The 20,373-nt window shown below is 47.1% G+C and overlaps 1 protein-coding gene across 3 annotated transcripts in view; it reads right to left on the bottom strand.

Moving 5' to 3' along the window:
* TRPC4AP (transient receptor potential cation channel subfamily C member 4 associated protein) overlaps positions 1-20,373 on the bottom strand; it is an 81,852-nt gene that overhangs the window by 1,087 nt on the left and 60,392 nt on the right. For 2 of the 3 annotated variants that reach the window (XM_081096491.1, XM_081096490.1), the window contains exons 9-18: positions 18,114-18,280; positions 13,293-13,424; positions 11,349-11,407; positions 10,586-10,687; positions 4,874-4,957; positions 3,809-3,899; positions 2,599-2,739; positions 1,953-2,061; positions 1,271-1,383; positions 29-235 (exon numbers count right to left, since the gene is read on the bottom strand). In XM_081096491.1, the coding sequence (XP_080952617.1) occupies positions 29-235; positions 1,271-1,383; positions 1,953-2,061; positions 2,599-2,739; positions 3,809-3,899; positions 4,874-4,957; positions 10,586-10,687; positions 11,349-11,407; positions 13,293-13,424; positions 18,114-18,280 (1,205 nt within the window). The remainder of the gene's footprint in view (positions 1-28; positions 236-1,270; positions 1,384-1,952; positions 2,062-2,598; positions 2,740-3,808; positions 3,900-4,873; positions 4,958-10,585; positions 10,688-11,348; positions 11,408-13,292; positions 13,425-18,113; positions 18,281-20,373) is intronic. The other variant, XM_081096492.1, reaches the window with a different exon arrangement.

Genomic DNA, 20,373 nt, shown 5'->3' on the forward strand with positions numbered 1-20,373 from the left:
CCACCAGCCAGTTGGGCGGGGCACTCACGTTCTCCAGGCAGGTGCTGTCCTTGTCCTTGTGCAGGTAGTGCTGCTGCCAGAAGCGCAGCAGGCTGTGGAAGTTGTTGAGCAGGAAGCCGGGATACTTCTTGTTGTGCTCCATGCGCTGAAGCAGCCGCAGGTACAGGGGCAGCCGCTCTTTCCGTCGGGCCAGCATCAGGATCACCAGGCTGGTGTTGAGGCAACTGACGTTCTCCTGCAAGGCCCCAGCAGCCCCTGGTGGACCTGGGTTGCTACTGGCCAGGGAAGGCGGTGGCCCAAGCCAGACCCTGCAGAACCCTGAGACCACACTGAGCTGCCCCTGCATAAACCTGAGGGAGGGCTGGGGCAAGGAGTGATGCCAGCATCCCGCCCTGAGCACCTTCCTGGTCCCTGCTCCCCGCCCCCCCGCCCCCCACCCTCTGAAGGAAGACCATCATCTGTCTAGTTAGAGCAGGGGCCCTCAAACTTTTTAAACAGGGGGCCAGTTCACTGTCCCTCAGGCCGTTGGAGGGCCGGACTATAGTTTAAAAAAAACCATGAACAAATTCCTACGCACACTGCACGTATCTTATTTTGAAGTAAAAACACAAAACGGGAACAAATACAGTATTTGTATTTGCGTGTGGCCGCGGGCCGCAGTTTGAGTCTTCCCAGTCTCCTCCATCAGCTCAGGCATTGCTTCTTCCAGAAGCTTCAATCCCTGGGGAGGGCTGGGCATACACCTTAGATGCAGCCTTTCCTTTGCTACCTTTCACTTGGCACTAGACTGAGCACCAGGAGGGAAAAGTCTAGGCCTGTTTTGTTCACTCTGCATCCTGAGCCCAGGGCCTCGCCTCAGTAAATGTCAGATGAAGGAATAAAAGATCCACCTCTGAGAGGTATGAGTACGACCCCATTTTAGAGAAGGGGCATGAAGCCCAGAGACTGAGGACTGCACAGCGGAGCGAAGTGGGAGTTAACGTCAGGTCCAAGCCCAAAGCCTGCACAGAAGTGGGGTGGGGCGAGCACCGAACTGGGAGTCAGAACTAAGTGTCAACCCTGATCCTCCCCAACTCGTCTGTGATCTCAGAGATGTGCTCCCTCTTCAGGCCTCATCTGGAAAATGGGGCAGATTCCTTATTGGGAAAAAATCCTCAGAATCCCTGGGAGGAACTGAGATGGGCCTCAGGGAGGTGCACTCCTCGTGTGGGAGAGCAGCTCTGCGGGGCTCCGAACTCTTCCTGCATCGCACGCCTGCAGGGCCTCTCACCTGTGTCAGCGTCTGCACGTGGATGATGTTGATGAGGCGGAAGAGGAAGGACATCTGCGTGGGCACCTGGGATATGTAGGCGAGCAGGCGGCACTCAGACAGGACCTCGGCAACTGGGGATGGAGAGGCAGAGGTGTGAGCAGCAGGCTTAGACGCTGGTCCGTGGCTCAGGCTGGGGCTGCCACCTAAGCCACTAGTCAAGCCCTAGGGGACCCGACTCTGAAGCTGGGAGCCCTCACTGTCAAGACAACGAACGAAAAGGTTGACTGCAGCAGGAACAATCTCCCGCTCTTCTGCCACCCAATAAGCCTGTGGTCTCACTCGAGCCCCCGTGTTCAGGGACCACCTCTCCCCGAGGCCTTCCCCCTGGTGTCACCACCTGGGTCCTCTCATCCCAGGCAATCGCAGCCCAGGAGAGGAAGACTGGTTATGCATGCTGGTGGCAACAATGTTTCTCACCTTATTACAATGTTGTACATGCTCAGTAAAGGAAGCATGAACCGTAGAGGAAAGTAAAAGCAGCAAAGGAAATCACCTGGAGAGCCACCACCTTGACCCCAGCCACAAGAATGTTTGGTGGGGCTTCTTCCAGCCTTTCTTGCCTCCTTGCTGAAAGCTGGGTGTCTGACACCAGCGAGGCCACACTGGATGCATTTGCATTGGTGTTCTGGCCTTTTCTTACCTTTCATGTCCACCTGATTCTCAAATCGGTCCAGTGACAAAGTGACGCAGCGCACCAGCATGTTGGAGTCCACCAGCGAGCTGTTGATCTGCTTCAGGAACACCTGGAACTTAGTGGGGAGACACGGCTCAGACGGGAGATGGCAGGCGCCTGCAGTGGTGGAGTCACTGCAAGGGCACTGACCTACCTCTGCCCAGTTGTCGCCAGTAAACAGAGGCGCAGACAAGCTGAGTGACCTGCCCCAGCAGGGCTACCTCAGATCTTTTCACACCACACAGTGTTTTCTCCACTGAAGGAAGGATGTCAAACTCCTCATTTTTACTTCATTAGTCTGAACTGGGTTTCTGTCACACACACCCTGAGCCTAACACACTAGGCCCAGCTCATCTATCTGGAGCTCATGATGGCACCCACCACACTGAGCCGTTTTCACAGCCCGCCTGCTCCCAACCATCACACCTGCTCACAAGCGGCTGAGACTTTAATGCCACAAAGATGCTAATAACTGCCTGCTCAAGGCTGTCCATTGACTCCCTAATACTAGTAGTCTCCAATTTAAAACCAGTACCAGAGACTGGTGAGGACAAGGGCTCCAAGGTAATTTCTGAACAACAGAGCAAACCCCACAGCACCCTGTTAGTCTTACCTTTGCATCAGTGTTGATGTACTTATTGAATCTCTTGAATGCATCAACATTGAACTTCATTAGCTCCCCCAGGAGATCGAAGTAGCTCTGCAGCACATCCCTGGACTTGCACTCGCTGTCCACGATGCAGTACAAGATGTGCTGGGGGTGGGGAATGACAGATGAAGGCAGGAAGGCAGCTGAGATCTGGGGCCCACAGGCAGGTGTGGCTGCCACCCCCAGGCCGCACTCTTCTAAGCTACCGGCTTCCCACCAGGGCCTGGCATGTAGCTCAGACCACATGACATCTGCTTTGAGAAAGCATCCAGGTCAATGAAACCTGCTTTCCCTTCTAGATGCTTATCTGAGGATGCTGGTGGCTCCGAGGGCAGGACCAGGACCGACACCTCCCAGGAAGTGGGGTGGGTGGGGTATGTAGCCACGACCTCTCTGGCTTGCCCACGGCTCAGAACTAAAGCCTGTGACCTGCTCTGTGGGCACCAAGATGGCCAGGGCTCTCCAGCTTGCCAGTGAGGGGAGGTGTCTCCAGATGTAACATTGGCCACTGCCCGAGCACCTGAGGCCACTCAAATAAATGAAGCACAGGCTTTAAGCACAGGAGGCACATTTTGACCCTATGGTTAGTATTTATGTTTATGAATGAAAACATTTACACTAAAATAAATGAGTTTATCAAGAACAAAAAGCCAATTTATCTCTTTGATAAGGTTTTCTATGACAGTTAAATTGTTTCCATTTTTCATTTTCTTTTTCCTGAAGTTACACTGATTTGGATAAATTATTTTCCATATAGATTTTACAATAATTGCCAAGTCAGTTTCTTGTTCATATATCTTTTTTAAATCAATTATAGTTTTGGCCATTTTGCTCCCCCCCTTTTGTAAGCTTTTTCTGAAGGCCATTTTTCAATAAAGGGAAATAAACTTTTAGTCAGCAGCAACACATCCTCAGGGTCAAAAGGCCTTGCTGGGTGACTCTACAGACACTTATGCTCCTCCACAGCCACCCCTAGGTCCTCCAATCATCCGGGAAGCACCCACCGGGAACCCACGGTTGGAGACTCAGGGCACATACCAAGGCAATCTGCACTGGCATTTAAAATAGATCCAGTATCTCCTGCCCAGCTTTCTAGGTCTCAGGACAGGAAAGCAATGCATGGGGCTGGGGAAAGAATGGGACACCCAACACCCTGGCTCCTCCAGGCCATTACCTCCAGAAGGCCTCGCTTCAGCAGGAACATCTGGTCTGCATAGGAGGTGGTCCCTCGGAGGAAACTCTCCACAGCCCGGGCTTGCCAAAACCTGCGACCCAAATGTTGACCCCTGGCCCAGGTGGCTAAGGCTGCCCTCTTCTGGCCCATGTTCCATTCCCCACGGTACTGGGAGATGTTTGCTGACTTTTCACGTATTCAACATTTATAGACCATCTATCAGGCATCAGGCTTCTACTAGGCACTGGGGACACAGCAAGAGTCCCCAGCTTCATGGAGCTGACAGCATGGTGAGGAACAGTCTTCTATTTTGTTCTGTCTGGAAGGGGTTTGTGTCTCAGAGAAGGGCTAGCCCCAGTAACGTGAAAATGCCACTCTAGCCTTTGTTCGTTCAGAAGGACAGGAGGACGTGGAAGAGGGGTGCCAGAGATGCGTGAGGGAACCTGATGGACATGTGTGAACGGGCCACTGAGTTTACGCCTACTGGGCAGACAGAATAGACAGGGGCACATTTGGGCATGGAGCTTACTGACAGCTCACCCCCAGCCCTGACGGAAGGCCTCCCACTACTCCTGTCCATAGTCTTCAGGACTCGGATGAGTCTAAGGAACGTTGAGAAGCCCTCCCTGTCCCTGCCCACGCCCACCCCACCAGCCCGTTGGGGAAGAGGTTTTCCTTTGTCCCCACAGCTCCTGGGGCAGGCCCTGGCCTCGTGCTTTCCACACTGCATTGAAACAAGATTCTTTTCATGCTTGTTTCCCACATGCCAGGGAATCCATGTGGGCAGGGACTGTATTTTCTTTTCTCTTCCACCTTTCCAGCCCAGCACAGAATAGGTACTTGGTGAATGCTTAGTCAATTCTTGAAATACACTGCTGGCATGCAGCAAAAGTTAATACAAACCTGCTAAGCCACACAGGGAAAATGGCAATCAAACCCCTTTTCCCTCATAGTAACCAGATGTTGGAGTGGAAGCTGGTGCCTAAAGGAGGTATTTCTAACCACTTGAGAAACACATGGCTCCTGGGCCCCTCAAGAGTGACAGGTGCCTGTCCCCAGACCTACCTGAAAGATGACTCAGCTGGCTCCTTTTTCATGACCTGCAGCAGACGAGTTAATAAGCCCCTCTTCCCATCACACACCAAACTCCTGAAATAAAATAGACAAAGACACAAGCTTCCAGTCAAGATGGCAGCATAAGTAGACATAGTACTAGCATTCTCCCACAACTATATCAAAATTACAACTAGACTACAGAACAGCCATCATTCAGAACTGCCTAAAATCTGGCTGAACAGAAGTCCTACAACGAGGAATTTGAAGGTGCAGCCACACACAGACTGGAAGAAGGGGTGGAGACGCCCACGTGGAGCAGACAAAAATCAGGAGGGATATCTCAGCTGCAGAGGTCCCTCGAGGAGTGAGGCCCTTCCAGCCCAGGGTTTCAGTACCAGGAAGAGAAGTCCCCACAACTTCCAGCTGTAAAAAACAGAATTGTGGCTGAGTGAGACAGAGGACTGCTGGAGTCCAAGGCAGTTCCTCTTAAAGGGCCCATGCATAGACTTACTCAGACTCACTCCCTCTCAGCTCCAATGCTGGGGCAGCAGCTTGCAGGGCACCAGGGACATACGGGGAGGAAGTGAATTGTCTGGCATCATGGTAAGGGCTGGAAGGGTAGCTTTCTTCCAGACAGAAGTGCTGGCAGAAGCCATGGTTCTTTTTCTGAGCCCTTTCTCCACAGAGCCAGCAGGCAGGCACCATATCAGAGTCTCCATCAACCTGGCTAACACTGTTCATCCCACCCTGGTGATTCCCTGAGGCCCCACCCAACTTTCAGGCCCACCCAAGCTCTTTCCAATGGCTTTTCTATTCGAATGGGCTGTCTTGGATTATGTCTCAGACTTTCCTAAATCTCTCAAACAAGCAGCATCTGGCCTTGGTGTGCCCCGTACCTCTAGCTAAGTGACCCCAGGCCCAGCACTAGTTACAGTTGGCCTTGGTTCATAGCTTGGCCTTTCCTGGGCACTTCCAAGTCCAGTACAAGTAGCAGCCATCTGCACATCGCTTTGTAGCTCATGTCAGGAGGCCCCAGTCAGAACACAGGTGGCAGCTGACCTTGGCCTGCACCTTGCGGGAGGTCCCAGACCTATCGCACTCAGTAGACAGCTTCGGACCACGTCAAAGCACCACCCAACCATCTCCACAAGTGACACACTCAAGGGGTGGACTCAGTAGGCACCACAGCCCTGCTAAAGTAAGTCCTGCTCTACAGGGAGGGCCCCTGCACAGCTGATCCTCCATTCCTTGCAGCTGATTGGCCAGGGGCTAAATCTCTCCCCTTGACATGCTAACAGCAAGCAAGGCTCAACTACAATGGAGGGGGTTCACAGCCCACACAGGGGTTGCACATAGAGTACCCAGCTCAGGTAAATAGGCAGGCTGTGCCACTGGACACTACCAGGTGTACTGGTTAATAATGCGGATTTTGTAATCAAAGAAAACACGATAATTTAAAGAGAAACATCAAAAGTGCTTTACTCAAAGTAATGTCCATCACTAGCTACACATTTCCCCTATCTTTCAGGTAATTTGTGGATACCGTCCCAATAGAACTTTTCTTGTTTTAAGGCAAACCATTCAGAGACCCAATTTTCCACTTCTTCGCACGTTTTGAAGTGCTGCTCAGAAAGTGCATGTGCCATTGATCAGAACAAGTGGCAATCTGAAGGAGCAAGGTCTGGTGAATACGGCGGGTGGGTTAATACTTCCCAGGCAAGATCTTTTAATGTGTCTTTAATTGGTTTTGAAGTGTGTGATGGTGTGTTATCATGAAGCAAAATTACTTTGCCGTGTTTTCTGGCACATTCTGGTCGTTTCACGATTAAAGCATGGTTCAAATTGATTTGTTGTCGGTAGCGATCAGTATTAATGGTTTTACCTGGTTTTAGAAGCTCATACTACACCACAACTTCCTAATTCCACCAAACGCAGAACACTGTCTTCTTTCCAAAGAGATTTGGCCTTGCAGTCGATGTTGATGGTTAACCTGGATCAACCATGATTTTGTGCATTTGGGATTCTAAAAATAAATCCACTTTTCATCGCCAGTCACAATTCGATGCAAAAAAGACTTTCTTTTGTGCCATTGAAGCAACATTTTACTGATGACTTTTCGGTTTTCCATTTGTTTTTCGTTCAGTTGATGTGGCACCCATTTTCCTTCCTTTAAAATCTTTCCCATTGCTTGTAAATGATCAGAAATTGTTTGCTGAGCAACGTTTAATCTTTCTGCAAGTTGTTTTTGAGTTTGACACCCATCTCCATCCAATAATACTTGGAATTGTTGGTCTTCAAACTTTTTCGGTTGACCTGGGCGTTCTTTGTCTTTCACATCGAAATCATCACTTTTAAAGCATTTAAACCAGCGTTCACAAGTATCTTGGGATGGAGCCTGTTCACCATAAGCTTCCCGAAGTATATGATAACTTTCAGCAGCACTCTTTTTCAAAATAAAGTAATGAATTAAAACTTCCCAGAAATGCTCTCTTTTTTTGGCACAAAATTCTACATTTTTAAGCGTCAAAATATCTATGATGTTAACACCTTCAGAAAATTTGACATATGAAGTTCTGAAGCTTGCTGTCAATACAACAAAATAGCATACATATCAAATCTCATATATATATAACATATGTGTAACTCCATCTATTGAAAAAAATCCGCATTATTAACTTGAACACCTAGTACAGAACACTTACTACATTAGGCCACTCTACCAAGCTTGGGAGACGTAGCAACTCTAGCTAATATATAGAAACCAACACAGGGAGGTGCCAAAATGAGGAGACAAAGAAACATGTCTTAAATGAAAGAAAAGAACCAAACTCCAGAAAAAGAATTGAACAAAACAGAGACAAGCAATCATATTAGATGCAGAGTTCAAAAAACTGGTTATAAGGAGGCTCAATGAACTTAGTGAGAACTTCAACAGCATAAAAAAGGACATGGAAACCATAAAAAAGAACCAGTCAGAAATGAAGGGTACACTAACTGAAATGAAATATTAATTTATAGGGAATCAATAATAGAGTTGATGAAGCCAAGAATCAAATCAGTGATTTGAAATATAATGAAGCAAAAAATACCCAATCAGCAAGAAGAAAAAAGAATCCAAAAAAATGAAGATAGTGTAAGGAGCCTCTAGGACAACTTCAAGTGTACCAACATTTGCATCATGGGGGTACCAGACGGAGAAGAGAGAGAGCAAGAAATTGAACATCTATTTTAAAAGATAATGACAGAAAATTTCCCTAACTTGGTGAAGGAAATAAACATACAAGTCCAGGAAGTGCAGAAACTCAAACAAGACGAACCCAAAGAGGCCCACAAGAAGACACATCATAATTAAAATGCAAAAGGTTAAGGACAAAGAGAGAAACTTAAAAGCAGCAAGAGAAAAGCACTTAGTTACTTACAAGGGAGCTCCCATAAGACTGTCAGCTGATTTCTCAACAGAAAATTTGCAGGACAGAAGGAATGGCAAAAATATTCAAATTGATGAAAAGCAAGGACCTACAACCAAGATTATTCTACCCAGCAAAGTTACTATTTAGAGTCAAAGGATAAAGAGCTTCTCAGACAAGAAAAAGTTAAAGGAGTTCATCACCATCAAACCAGTATCAAATAAAATGTAAAAGGGTCTTCTTTAAAAAGAAGAAAAAAAAGATAAAAAATATGAATAAAACGGCAATAAATACATACCTATCAACAACGGAATCTAAAAAAAAATCTAAAAAACAAAATATACAAAGAAGCACAACAGAAACAGACTCATAGATACAGAGAATATTTTGATGGTTACCAGATGGGGATGGGATTAGGGAAATGGGTGAAAAGGTGAAGCAATTAAGAAGTACAAATTGATAGTTACAGAATAATTACAGGGATGTAAAGTACAGTATAAGAAATATAGTCAATAATATTCTAATAATTATGTATGGTGTCAAATGGGTACAAGATATAGCAGGACGCTCACTTAAGTTATATAAGGTCTAATCAATGGGATATACACTAATATATGTCAACTTTAATTACAAAATTAAAGAATGATTTCAAAAAATCTACACCCAATATGTAACAGCTAAAACACTTAAATGCAAAATTAAATGCTGAAAATAACCATTTTATACTGAAAAAATCCTATATAATAAAAGCCTAATATGCCGTTCAACCAATCAAAGCATATTATGCTAATGATATGCTAAGGCTGCTCAACTGCTCGCTAGGACATGCACTGACCACCAGGGGTAGACAGTTGACTGGTCAACCAGTCGCTATGATGTGCACTGACCACCAGGGGGCAGACGCTCTGACCAGTAGGTTAGCTTGCTGCTGGGGTCCAGCCAATCGAGACTGAGCGAGATGGGCCAGACACGCCCTGGAGCCCTCCTGCAGTCCCACCCCAGCTGGCCAACCTCCTGTGTCCTTCCCTGGCCCCAATCGTGCACCAGTGCGGTCCCTCAGCCTGGCCTGCACCCTCTGGCAATCCAGGACCCCTCAGGGGATGTTGGAGAGCCAGTTTCCGCCCAATCTCCCAGGCCAGGCTGAGGGACCCCACTGGTGCATGAATTCGTGCACTGAGCCTCTAGTTTAAAATAAAATAGAGAGGGACATTGGTGGCAGATCTGAGACACTAATAGGGGCACTGAGACTGGTCTTCCCACTGACTTAGGTGGGGAAAAACAAGAGGACATTTCCAGGCTGCCAGGTTGCCCTTTTGCTCTACCTGTGTCCAGAGCGTCCCATGGCCCCCTGCAGTCTTAGAACTGAATAGCCAAGTGCATTCACACCTTATCTCAGGCCAGCTTTCCATTCTCAGACCCACTGGCAAGTGATCAAAGGCCAGAAACACATTCAAGAATCAGACAGGGCTCAGATCTACTGGAAGAAGGGCTATTTATACCAAATGTGGGTTGCGAACAGGCCATGACAGAATCTACCAGATGGGGCAAAGTCTGTGCCAATAGGGTAAGGCAGGGAGTACCCTGAGCCCCTGGCTCAGCTGCAGCCAGCCTTGAACAAGTACCCATGCCTCTGAGAAAATGACTCAGGCCTCATCATGGGGAAAAAAGGAGAAGCAGGCAGGAGTTTTGGACTCTCAAATGTTCTCTTCAAATAAGGAAGCTCTACTTTATCCACTACAGACATTAGGGTGAGACTATGATTTCACTTGAACAAGAGTTCTGTTCCCTTAAACAACAACAACAACAACAACAAACCTGAGGATTATGACTCGTGTTGCTGGATATAGTCCTCCTTTGCCCTGACCCTATGAGCCTGTGACCTCCTTGCCCAGAACCAGATGATGAGGCAAGCATAACCCAGCAAATGGGACTTTGCTGAGGGTGAGGGGGCTGCTTCTGTTTGTCCTGCTTGGCTGCAACTGCCACCATGCAATCAAGGAGGATGTCAGCAAAGGTGAGAGCAAGGGGAAGAGCAGGGCATACATGACCTTTGTCAGGTGACCTCGCCAAGATCCTGCTCCCCCATCTGTACAGTGGAGGTGATGATGACACTTTCTTCCTATGGCTGCTGTGGGGCTCCACTGATATAATGCAGGTGACGTAAGAACAATGTCTTACACACAGGAGCCTTTAGGACACTGCAGCTACATGTAAGGACAAGTCTGCATACCTGCGTGAACCCATCTGTGTTCCCCAGGGCACACAAGCAGCCAGGGTGGGCTGTGGGCCAAAGCCGTACCCCATCCATGCTCACCTGTCAGTGTTGAGGACGGCTTCTACCTCGGGGATGTTGGCCTTGAGAGAGATGGCACTGAGTTCATTCAGCTCCTGGTTGTTGAGCAGCAGGTACTTGTTCCTGAAACAAATGGGTTGCAGGGAGCTTAAGGACAGGACTGGGGCTGCCAGGTCAGCACTGGGTAGTCCCCCGCCCTTTTCCTGCAGAGAGGGTGGATCTAAGAATCCCCCAAGTACCCTTCCCCAACACCTTGTACCCCCTGAGCAGGCACAGAGGGAGGCATGGAGTCTCCCTGGCCCCAATCCCCACCCCTCTGCCTGCCACATTCACAAACAAGTCCTCTTCCCTTAGCATCACAGGCCTTTCTTTGCACTGAACGTTCTACTTGATTTCTTAAAGGCACTTCCCCCCAACATGTCCAAACGAAACTCATCATTTTAAAGGCATACCTCGTTTTAGTGTGCTTCACAGAGGTTGCTTTTTTAAACAAATTGAAGTCAAGACCCTGTACCAGCAAAAAAGGGTAATAAGAGGCTAACAACTCCTGCCTCACTCCCTAGGGTGGCTGTGAGGACTAAGGGAAAGCTCAGTGCAGTGCCTGGCATAAAGGAAGGGCAGGACAATTGGCAGCTCTTATTACAGTATCATGAAGTGCAGCCACCGTGGTGACAGCGGCTGTCCGGGCTCCCAGGTCCTCCTCCTGAGCCGGGGTCAGCGATGGGACAAAGAGAGGAGAGAAGACAGAGCAACAACTCTCCTTCCAGGGACAGCTCGTACTTACTCGTGGTGGTCGCTGAAACTCTGCAGAAGCCTCAGAAACTGTATCTTCAAGGTGATGTCCTAAAATAAATGTGCACCTTGATGTTAAAACCATAGTCACAATGTTCCAAAGAACGCAAACACTCTGGTGAGAGCCTGGGCATATTGCTTTGCTTCTCTGAGCCTCTGTCCTCATGCACAATGAGGACTTTTCTTGAGTCAGAAAACCCTTTGTTGTCTTCCATGCCTGGACAATAGCAGATTAAGCTAATGTGGACTCTTCTTGCTAAAAACACCCCAACATACTGGATTAAAAAGTAACTGAAATTCTTTTAAATATGAGGCTAAGTTCAAAAGAAAGAAAGGAAAATCCATAGAACTCAGAAATGAAGGACTGAGTTCAGAGCTCTGAGCACAGCGCTGATGGTGGAGAAGTGAAAATGAGACTCATCTAGGCCAGAGCTTGGGTTTTAATGCCCTGCGGGACCAGACAGAGCCGTGGGCCCACACAAAGCCTGGGAAGTGCATACATCTGGCAAAAGAAGGGTTTCTTTGCCAGGCTGCTGCTGGTGAGAGAACCTCAGGAGAACAGCCTCTGAAGTACCTGGCAGACAAAGCAAAGTGCTTATTAATCACTCCCAGGGCCCAGGCTACGCAGGTACTCAAGAGGGAAAACAACACGCGCCCCCCTCCGCCCCGCCCCCCAAAGGTGACCTCTCCATACATTACAGAGCCCGAGGCAAGACTCTACCCAAAGTTGAGTCTGAAGACTCAAACACAAGTATTAGTACCCCAAGAACAATCTGAGAGAGACCATAAACATGTACGTTACAAATAATTAAAAAGAGATAAAATGCAACAGAACAAAACATTAACATAATCTGAATAAAAATCAAGTAATTTTTGACAGAATGTCTAGAAATGCCGAATATATTCACTTGAAATTAAAACATCAGATGAATGGGCTGAAAGGCAACTCCAGTAAGACCAGAGAGAAATATGGTGAACAGGAAGATAAGGCACGGAGGAAAACCCTCAGAACACAGTGCAGAGACCAAAGGGGAGCTATGGCACTAGACCCTGACAGTTTTGTGCACTTTAAGGTCCCAGAGCACTTTCCTCCTCCTGCTGGTGGCTGAGCCTCCATGTGGCCTGTGAGGCCAGCAGGCAAGGAAGAGTGATCTTCCTTTTGCAAGAAACAGAGGCTCAGAGATTCAGTGACTCGTTCAAGCTCTCCCAACAAGCTGTGTGGCACAACAGGCCCCCAACGCCCAGTTCATTGCTCGCTCCAGGGTACCGTGACAGAGACAAGGTAGCGGAGAGCCCTTAGTCCAGGGGTGGGCAAACTTTTTGACTTGAGGGCCACAATGGGTTCTTAAACTGGACCGGAGGGCCGGAACAAAAGCATGGATGGAGTGTTTGTGTGAACTAATATAAATTCAAAGTAAACATCATTACATAAAAGGGTATGGTCGTTTTTATTTTTAGTTTTATTCATTTCAAACGGGCTGGATTCGGCCCGCGGGCCGTAGTTTGCCCATGGCTGTCTTAGTCCCTTAAAAAAGGAAAGCATCCTAAATCCCTTTTTGGATGCAGAGCATAGGTGGTGTGTGGTTCTTGAAAGGCAAAACTATCAGTGGATATAATTATAGTGCAGCAGAGCACAGAATAAGGACAATCTTGTTGTTAGATAATGTAGTGGGTAGCCCTGCCTCGAGGGAAGTGAGCCCCCCACCCCCAAGGCATATAAAGGGAAGCAAGAGGAGGCCAAGAGGGACTTCTGCATAGGTGGAGGGGTGGGGTCAGGTCCCTCCCCAAGGTAGATTCCAGTTATGGGATTAATAGGTTATGACTGGAGGTTTCTGCTCTACTCTCAAAGACTGAGATTTCAAAGGGTCAAGAGCAGGTCTGGAAACAACTACTCCTGGCAAATAAAGCCTATCTGTCCCCAGGGTCCCTTGCTCACCGGGCTACAGTCGCAGTTCTGGTTGTGACCATGGAGGACAAGGGCAGATGCGGAATGCTTCCTCCAAATCAGCTTGTCAAACAAATTATTAAGCCCCGGGATCAGCTTGAACTCTGCGATCATCCTGTGAACCTGGATGGGGTTGGAAGGCAAAAGCATTTTAAAACTATGTGAGGAAAAGATGTAGCAAAGCCTCGTGCTGGTATAATAACAACCTTCGGAACAAAGAAAGCAACAGTCAGTAGGGAGTGTGTGGCTAACAGAAAACATCCACACATTCCCTACCCTGCTCATTAATTCTCACAATATCCTAGGAGTCACACTGTACAATAGGACCTCTTTTAAGGCCATGAGTTCTGGACTCAGATAGCCCTGGGTTTGTCTCTCAACTCCACCACATACAAACTGTGTAACTGTAAGCAAATTCCTTAACCTTTCTGATTTATTCCCTGCCTCTAAATATCTATATATATAAAAGCCTAAGCGACCATTAGGACCTAATGACTGGTCGCTATGATGCTTAATGCAGGGGCTGCCCCCTGGTGGTCAGTGTGCTCCCACAGCCAACCTCCCCCTGGCCGGCCAGCACAGATTGCCTGATCGGAGCCTGCCAGCCAACCTCCCTCAGTCTCTCCCCCACCCCAGTGCACAAATCCATGCACCGGGACTCTAGTCATTAAAATAAAAATGCCCCCCATGCTTAATAGTAGGATAAATTTCAAGTGGAGGCAAGATAAAAATATAATAAAATGAAACTCTAAGAATCCTAGAAAAATCTATGCAAAAGCTTTGTTTGTTGTTGTTGTTAATCCTCATCTGAGGATATTTTTTCCATTCATTTTTTTAGAGAGAGTGGGAGGGTTGGGAAGAGACAGAGAAACATCGATGTGTCATCGATTGGTTGCCTCCTGCATGCACCCTGACTGGGGCTAGGGATCAAGCCTGCAACTGAGGTATGTGCCCTTGACCAACACTGAACCCGGGACCCTTCAGTCCATGGGCCCATGCTCTATCCACTAAGCCAAGCCAGGAAGGGCTGCAAAAGCTTTAAAAATGACACTGAGAAAGACTTCCTAAAGTAGTATTCCAAACCTAGAAGCCTAGAAGAGTGTTGAATTCAACCACACAAACCTTTTAAAATTCTGCATGGCAAAACTCACAGTAAGGAAAGCCACAAGTTAAATATGACAGATGGGACCATACTCAAAATCTTGTGTCACACTCAGGCAAAAAGCTAATTTCCTCTATAAGGAATCCTACAAATCTCTAAAACAAAAAGACCAACCCTATAGAAAAAATGGGCATAGGATACAGACATGAAAACATAAAAGGTTCTTCAATATATGCAAAGTGCTCAGCCTCACTTAGAATATTAAGAGAAATTCAAACACCTAATTTTGTACTTTTTTAGACTGGCAAAGAATAAAAGTTTTATAATCCTGTGTTGGTGAGCTGGGCCTCAGGCATGCTCCTACCCTGCTGGTGGGAGGGCACTGGTGCTACCTGGAGAGGAAGGATAGTTTGTAGTATCCCTAAAAATTACAAATGCATATTCCCTTTGACCAGCAATTCTTCTTTTAGGAATTTATACAAAGACAAATACATATAAATACTAAATGGCACATGTACAAACTTACTCATGGCAACATTATCTGTAATACCAAAATAGACATAACCTATACTTCCATCAATGGGGAATAGTTACATAAATTATGGTACATTCACTTAATGGGATACTTGACACCAGAAAAATAGAATGAAGGTTTTTTAACATGTAGTGAATTGCACATTCATCAAAACATAATATTAAAAAAGCAAGTGTGCACATGCTATATTACTGATTATGTAAAAATGAGAGGGATATATTGCTTTTATAAGTACAGAATCTAAAAGCATACATTAATAACTGGTAAAATTAGATGCTTATGAAAGAATCAGAATGTTTAGGATCAGAGGGGAGAAAGCCTTCACTGATATTATTTATCCGTTTAATATAGAACTACCTTTTTAAAAAACAACAACATATTTTTATTGCTATCAGAGAGGAAGGGGAGGGAGTGAGATAGAAATATCAATGATGAGAGAGAATTTTGATCAGCTGCTTCCTGTACGCCCCTTACTGGGGATTGAGCCTGTAACCAGGGCATGTGCCCTGATCAGAATCGAACTGGTGACCTCTTAGTTCATGGGTCAATGCTCAACCACTGAGCCACACCGGCTGGGCTAGAACTACTTTTCAACATTGAACTATATGAATTATTCACCTACTAAAAGTAATTTTTCACATAACACAAAATGAAGCTATTATTACCTTTTCAAGGCTGTTATATAAATAAAGTTAGAATAGATATGTAAATACTTGAGCACAGCAACAGTGCTCATTAATTCCCTCTTTACAAGGGGAAATGGGAGTTCAGCAGGACTGCCTTGGGCAAGGCAGTGGTGAAGATGCCACCCTAACTCAGGTGTCCTGATCCTAAAGCCTGCCCCTTCCCAGCCCACCACAGGCACATTTATCAGGGGACACCAGAATCTGACAAAGCTCTGTGACTCTGGGCAGTGTTCTTCTTTGAGCCGAGTCTCTTGATGGGAAATGAATTGTTGAAAGGACTCAATGAAGTAATATAGGGGAAGCTCAGGGCCTGACTTACAGGATGTGCTGAAAAAGAAGAAAAAAAAAGACTGCTCTATTGATTACATTCATGATGATGAACGGGGGATGGAATTTATGGATGTGGAGAGCATTTCCTCCAGTCTAATGATTCAATTTACCCAAGACCAGTCACAGAACTTGGCCCAAAAGCACAATAAGAAGGCCACTCTTGGGCTTTGTCAAGGAAACCCTTCCCCTTGCTATCCTGGTCTAGGCAGGGTCTGTGAGCCCATGTGCCCACAGGGCCTGGCACACAGCAGGCGCTCAGTAACTGCTGACTGTGCAAAGGACGAGCCAGCAGAGCACTGGCTCTTGGTTGGGCCGGATTCCAAGACCAGCCGATGGTCCCACGCAGGAAGCAGTGTAATCACAGTTTAACTAAAGACCACGTGACTCACAGAAACTTGGTAACAGGAAGGCTCAGGAAGCAGGGAACTGCTATGTTTGGGACAGAAGAGTCAGGGCAGCAATTTAAATCCTGCCTCTACCGATGCTTGGCACCTGCGAGCAGGGCCCTTTGTGCACCCTGGTTTTCTCAAGCATCAAGTGTGGGAGAAAAAGGGGTCACCACATGTTGTATAAGTTACCAAATACCTGAAAATTCAAACATAAATAACTGTGAAAGTACCTCAAAAAAGTAAAGCACTTAGTATATGTAAGACATTATGACTATTACTTTTTATAACAAATACTATCCCATACTGAAGGAAGGAGCCCCAGTGCTGTGGATGTCAGGGTGGGATCTCACCCAATGAGATCCTGGTTTTTAGATACCACCTATATGCTGATAACCCCAAAGTGATACCTCTAGTGCTGGCCTCTCCCCTAACTCCAAGTGTGGATTCTAACAGACACCTCATACCTAACTTGTTCAAACTGTACTGTTCACCTTCTTCCCTACGCCTACCCTTCCACTCCTTACCACCTTAGCCATTTCAGTAAATGGAAAATCCATCCTCCCCCTTCTTAGGCCAAAAACGTTGGAAGGAATTAAGGAAGTCATACTCAACTCTTCTCTTTTATGCCTACATCCGAACTATCAGGAAATCCTACCTGTTCTACCTTCAAAACAGATCCAGAATGCAAGTGTTCCTCATGACACCCACCACCTTATGCACGTCCTAGCTGTCATCTTTCACACAGCAGCCACAGGGTCAGCTTCCCATTTCACTCAGAGCAAAACACCGAAGTCCTTAACGTGGTCTATGAAAGCTGATGCAATCTGGCTCCGTGCAACCCCTCAGCCCTCCTCTCCTCATTGCTTTTCTAGTCACCCCCATGCCCCTAGCCTCCCGTTTCCTTATTGGTCTCCCAACCCACCAGGCATGCTCCCACCTCAGGGGCTGGCTCCCTCTACCAGGCAGGCTGCCTTGGGGGTCCGCATGCTTGGCTCCCCTCTTTCTTCAGGACACTGCCATGCCAGATGTCCCCCTTCAGTGAGTTTCCCGGTCTACACCATCTAGAATTGTTCCTCACATGCACAATGGGGAAACTGCACCTGTCACACAGGTGGGTGATGGTCCGGTGTCTGAATCAAAAGGTATGAAAGGGCCACGGAGCACAGCCTCCACCCCTTTACTCCCCTCCCCTATGCCTCGTTTCATCCCCAGAATAACGCAGCTGGCAGGAGAGGGCTCCTTCTCTACCTTCAAGAAGATGCTGCAGACTTCCAAGACCCTCTATCTCCCTTTGTAGGTTACGGGCCCTTGCTCCTCCCTCCTGGAACTACTTGAAGGTTTAGGGAACCCCAGCACACCTGGAGTCCCCTGGTAGCTGCCCAGTTTTCATAATGTGACACAGTGCTGGGCTCTGTCCCACCACCGCTAGCGCCCATCAGACTGGCAAGTCCACCAGTGCATTGACAGAGCAGTCATCTTGCCAGTCACTGACCATTTATTCTTCATGTTAAGGTCAGGTAACATAGCTAAACTGTCTGTTCTGCAGGGCACCAATGCTTTGCCTAGAAATGCTGCCCACAGCAAAGTCCAGAGGAAAGACTGTGAGCTCTGGAATCAGACTGGTTTCCTCAGAGAAAAGGAAATCAAACCTAATGCTTGCTGGGCTAGAGAGCCACCTGAGAGGCAGCCTCGTGGAGTACGCGGCGTACCACAACGCCAGGAAGCATTGGCGTCCGACTCCCTGCCTGAGATGGGGGGGGAGAGGCCCACCTGGTTTCGCTGACGCCCCATCAGCAGCACGCAGAGGACATAGAGCACTTCCAGTTTGTACATGATCTCGTGCATAATCTTCATGGACTGGGGCAGCTGGGTCCGAGCTGAAGTGTGCGGCAGGCCGTTCTCCTCAGAAGCCCCTGGAGGAGAGAACACAATGGAGGCTGAGACAGCCACCAGGAAGAGGGTTGAGTCACTGCCTGTGAGGACACATGTTTCTGCCCCTCAAACCTGTAGCCATTACCCTGGGCCCTGAGACCCTGACAGAGAATCTGAAAGCCACAACCCCTCCAGGCCCCCAGAGGCCAGGCAAGCCTAGGAACTTAGGAAAACAGACTCTGCAGTTCCAGCTCATCAACTTTAACATACACTAAAAACGTTCTGACACAGCCAATGCAGTAACATGATCCCACATTCCTTTCCTGTCACCATCAAATGCCCCCCAACGTCCCCACCGCCCCACAAAGTGCCCAGATGTTTAGCAGCAAATTGGGTCACACCCTCCTCAGGTCAAAAATGACTCCGAGTAGTTGGTCCCTCTCTACCTAGATTCCACAAAGGGGCACTGCCGAAAACTGGGAGGAATTCTTTTTTTTTTTTTTTTTTTTTTAAATATATTTTATTGAGTTTTTACAGAGAGGAAAGGAGAGAGATAGAGAGTTAGAAACATCGATGAGAGAGAAACATCGACCAGCTGCCTCCCGCACACTCCCCACTGGGGATGTGCCCGCAACCCAGGTACATGCCCTTGACCGGAATCGAACCTGGGACCCTTCAGTCCCCAGGCCAACGCTCTATCCACTGAGCCAAACCGGTTTCGGCAGGAATTCTTTTTGAAGATTTTTCCACCCCATTTTTCAAAGAACCTTCTAAACTTTTCTAAGGTTCATCTTTCTAAGGCAGCCTGGGCATCACAATTGCTGCTAGTGATGCAGATAAACATATTCTCTACTAGCAGATTATCATTTCACCCAATTTCATTGTTAGTAACAATAGCAGCAAATACGTAGTATTTATCATTTGGTATGCTCCAGGTACTGTGTTTTGGGCTTCAGGTAAACCACCTAATTTTTTCTATGACCCAATTAATGAAAAGTCTCCATGGGTCACGCAGGTCACAGAGGAGTGTAGTGTTGGGAAGGCAGTACAGCGAAGTGATAAAGACTGATGGTTCTGGAATTACAACTTGCTGGCTGGGCAAGTCACCTCCTCACTAGGCCTTAGACAGCTCTGTAAACTGGGAATAACTGTAGTGCCACAGTGGATGGCCAGGGTGACTGAGGATTGAATAAGAACACAAGAACACCCCCCCACCCGATTCTTGGGAAGCCCCACTCTTAGGTCCCTGTTATTTTAAAAGGTCACTGGTCGGAGTCAGGAGACCTTAGGAGTTACTTCCCATCAGTTGCCCTCGTTTTAAATGTGAAAAGGTGAGTCAGTAACTACTTACTAAGGTCCTTTCAAGCTCCTATTGGACTGAAAAACGCATGGTACAGAGCAGTGGTTGGACATCAGATATATTCAGGCAAGATGCATGCAGAAGTCATGGTGATTTCTGCATGTTGATATCATGATATAAAAACCTAACCTACTCTATCCTATAGACTGAAACTATTTTTTCCAGTCATATTATGTCAATAATATAAAATTATAATTCTGAAGACCAGTTGCTGAATGAAGGATGATTGTTAACAGAAGACTCTGGGGCCAGACTGCTGAGTCTGGACCTGAGCTCTACCATTCACTAACTGGGTGGCTGGCCTTGGATAAATTTATTGATGTCACTATGCTCCCCTATCCATCCTCATCTGTAAAACAGAGATAATGGCAATAGTACCTATCTCTTACCAATGTGGCAAAGGTTAAAGGATTTAATATATTGGAAGTGCTTAAAACAATGCTCGGCACACATACGTTAAATAGAAATAAAAAACAAACTCTGATGCTTGCTCGCTTTTTTTTCTCTTTTTAATCTGCAAGCTCTTCTTTTTTAAATCCTCATCCAAAGACATACTTAGAGAGAAGGGAGGGGGAGGGAGGAGAGAAAGAGAGAGAGAGGAACATCAATCCTTTGCCTTCCACACGTGCCCCAACCGGGGATTTAATCTGCAACTCAGGAATCGAACCGGCAACCTTTTGGTAAAGAGGACGACGCTCAACCAACTGAGCCATTCCAGCTGGGCAATCTGCAAGCTTTTAATGACAACTAAAGTTACAGTGGGCAAAGACTTAAGAAAAATTTACCGGAGAAAATCTA

This window comes from Myotis nattereri, assembly GCF_964212035.1.
Source record: "Myotis nattereri genome assembly, chromosome: 8".
NCBI lineage: Eukaryota > Metazoa > Chordata > Mammalia > Chiroptera > Vespertilionidae > Myotis > Myotis nattereri.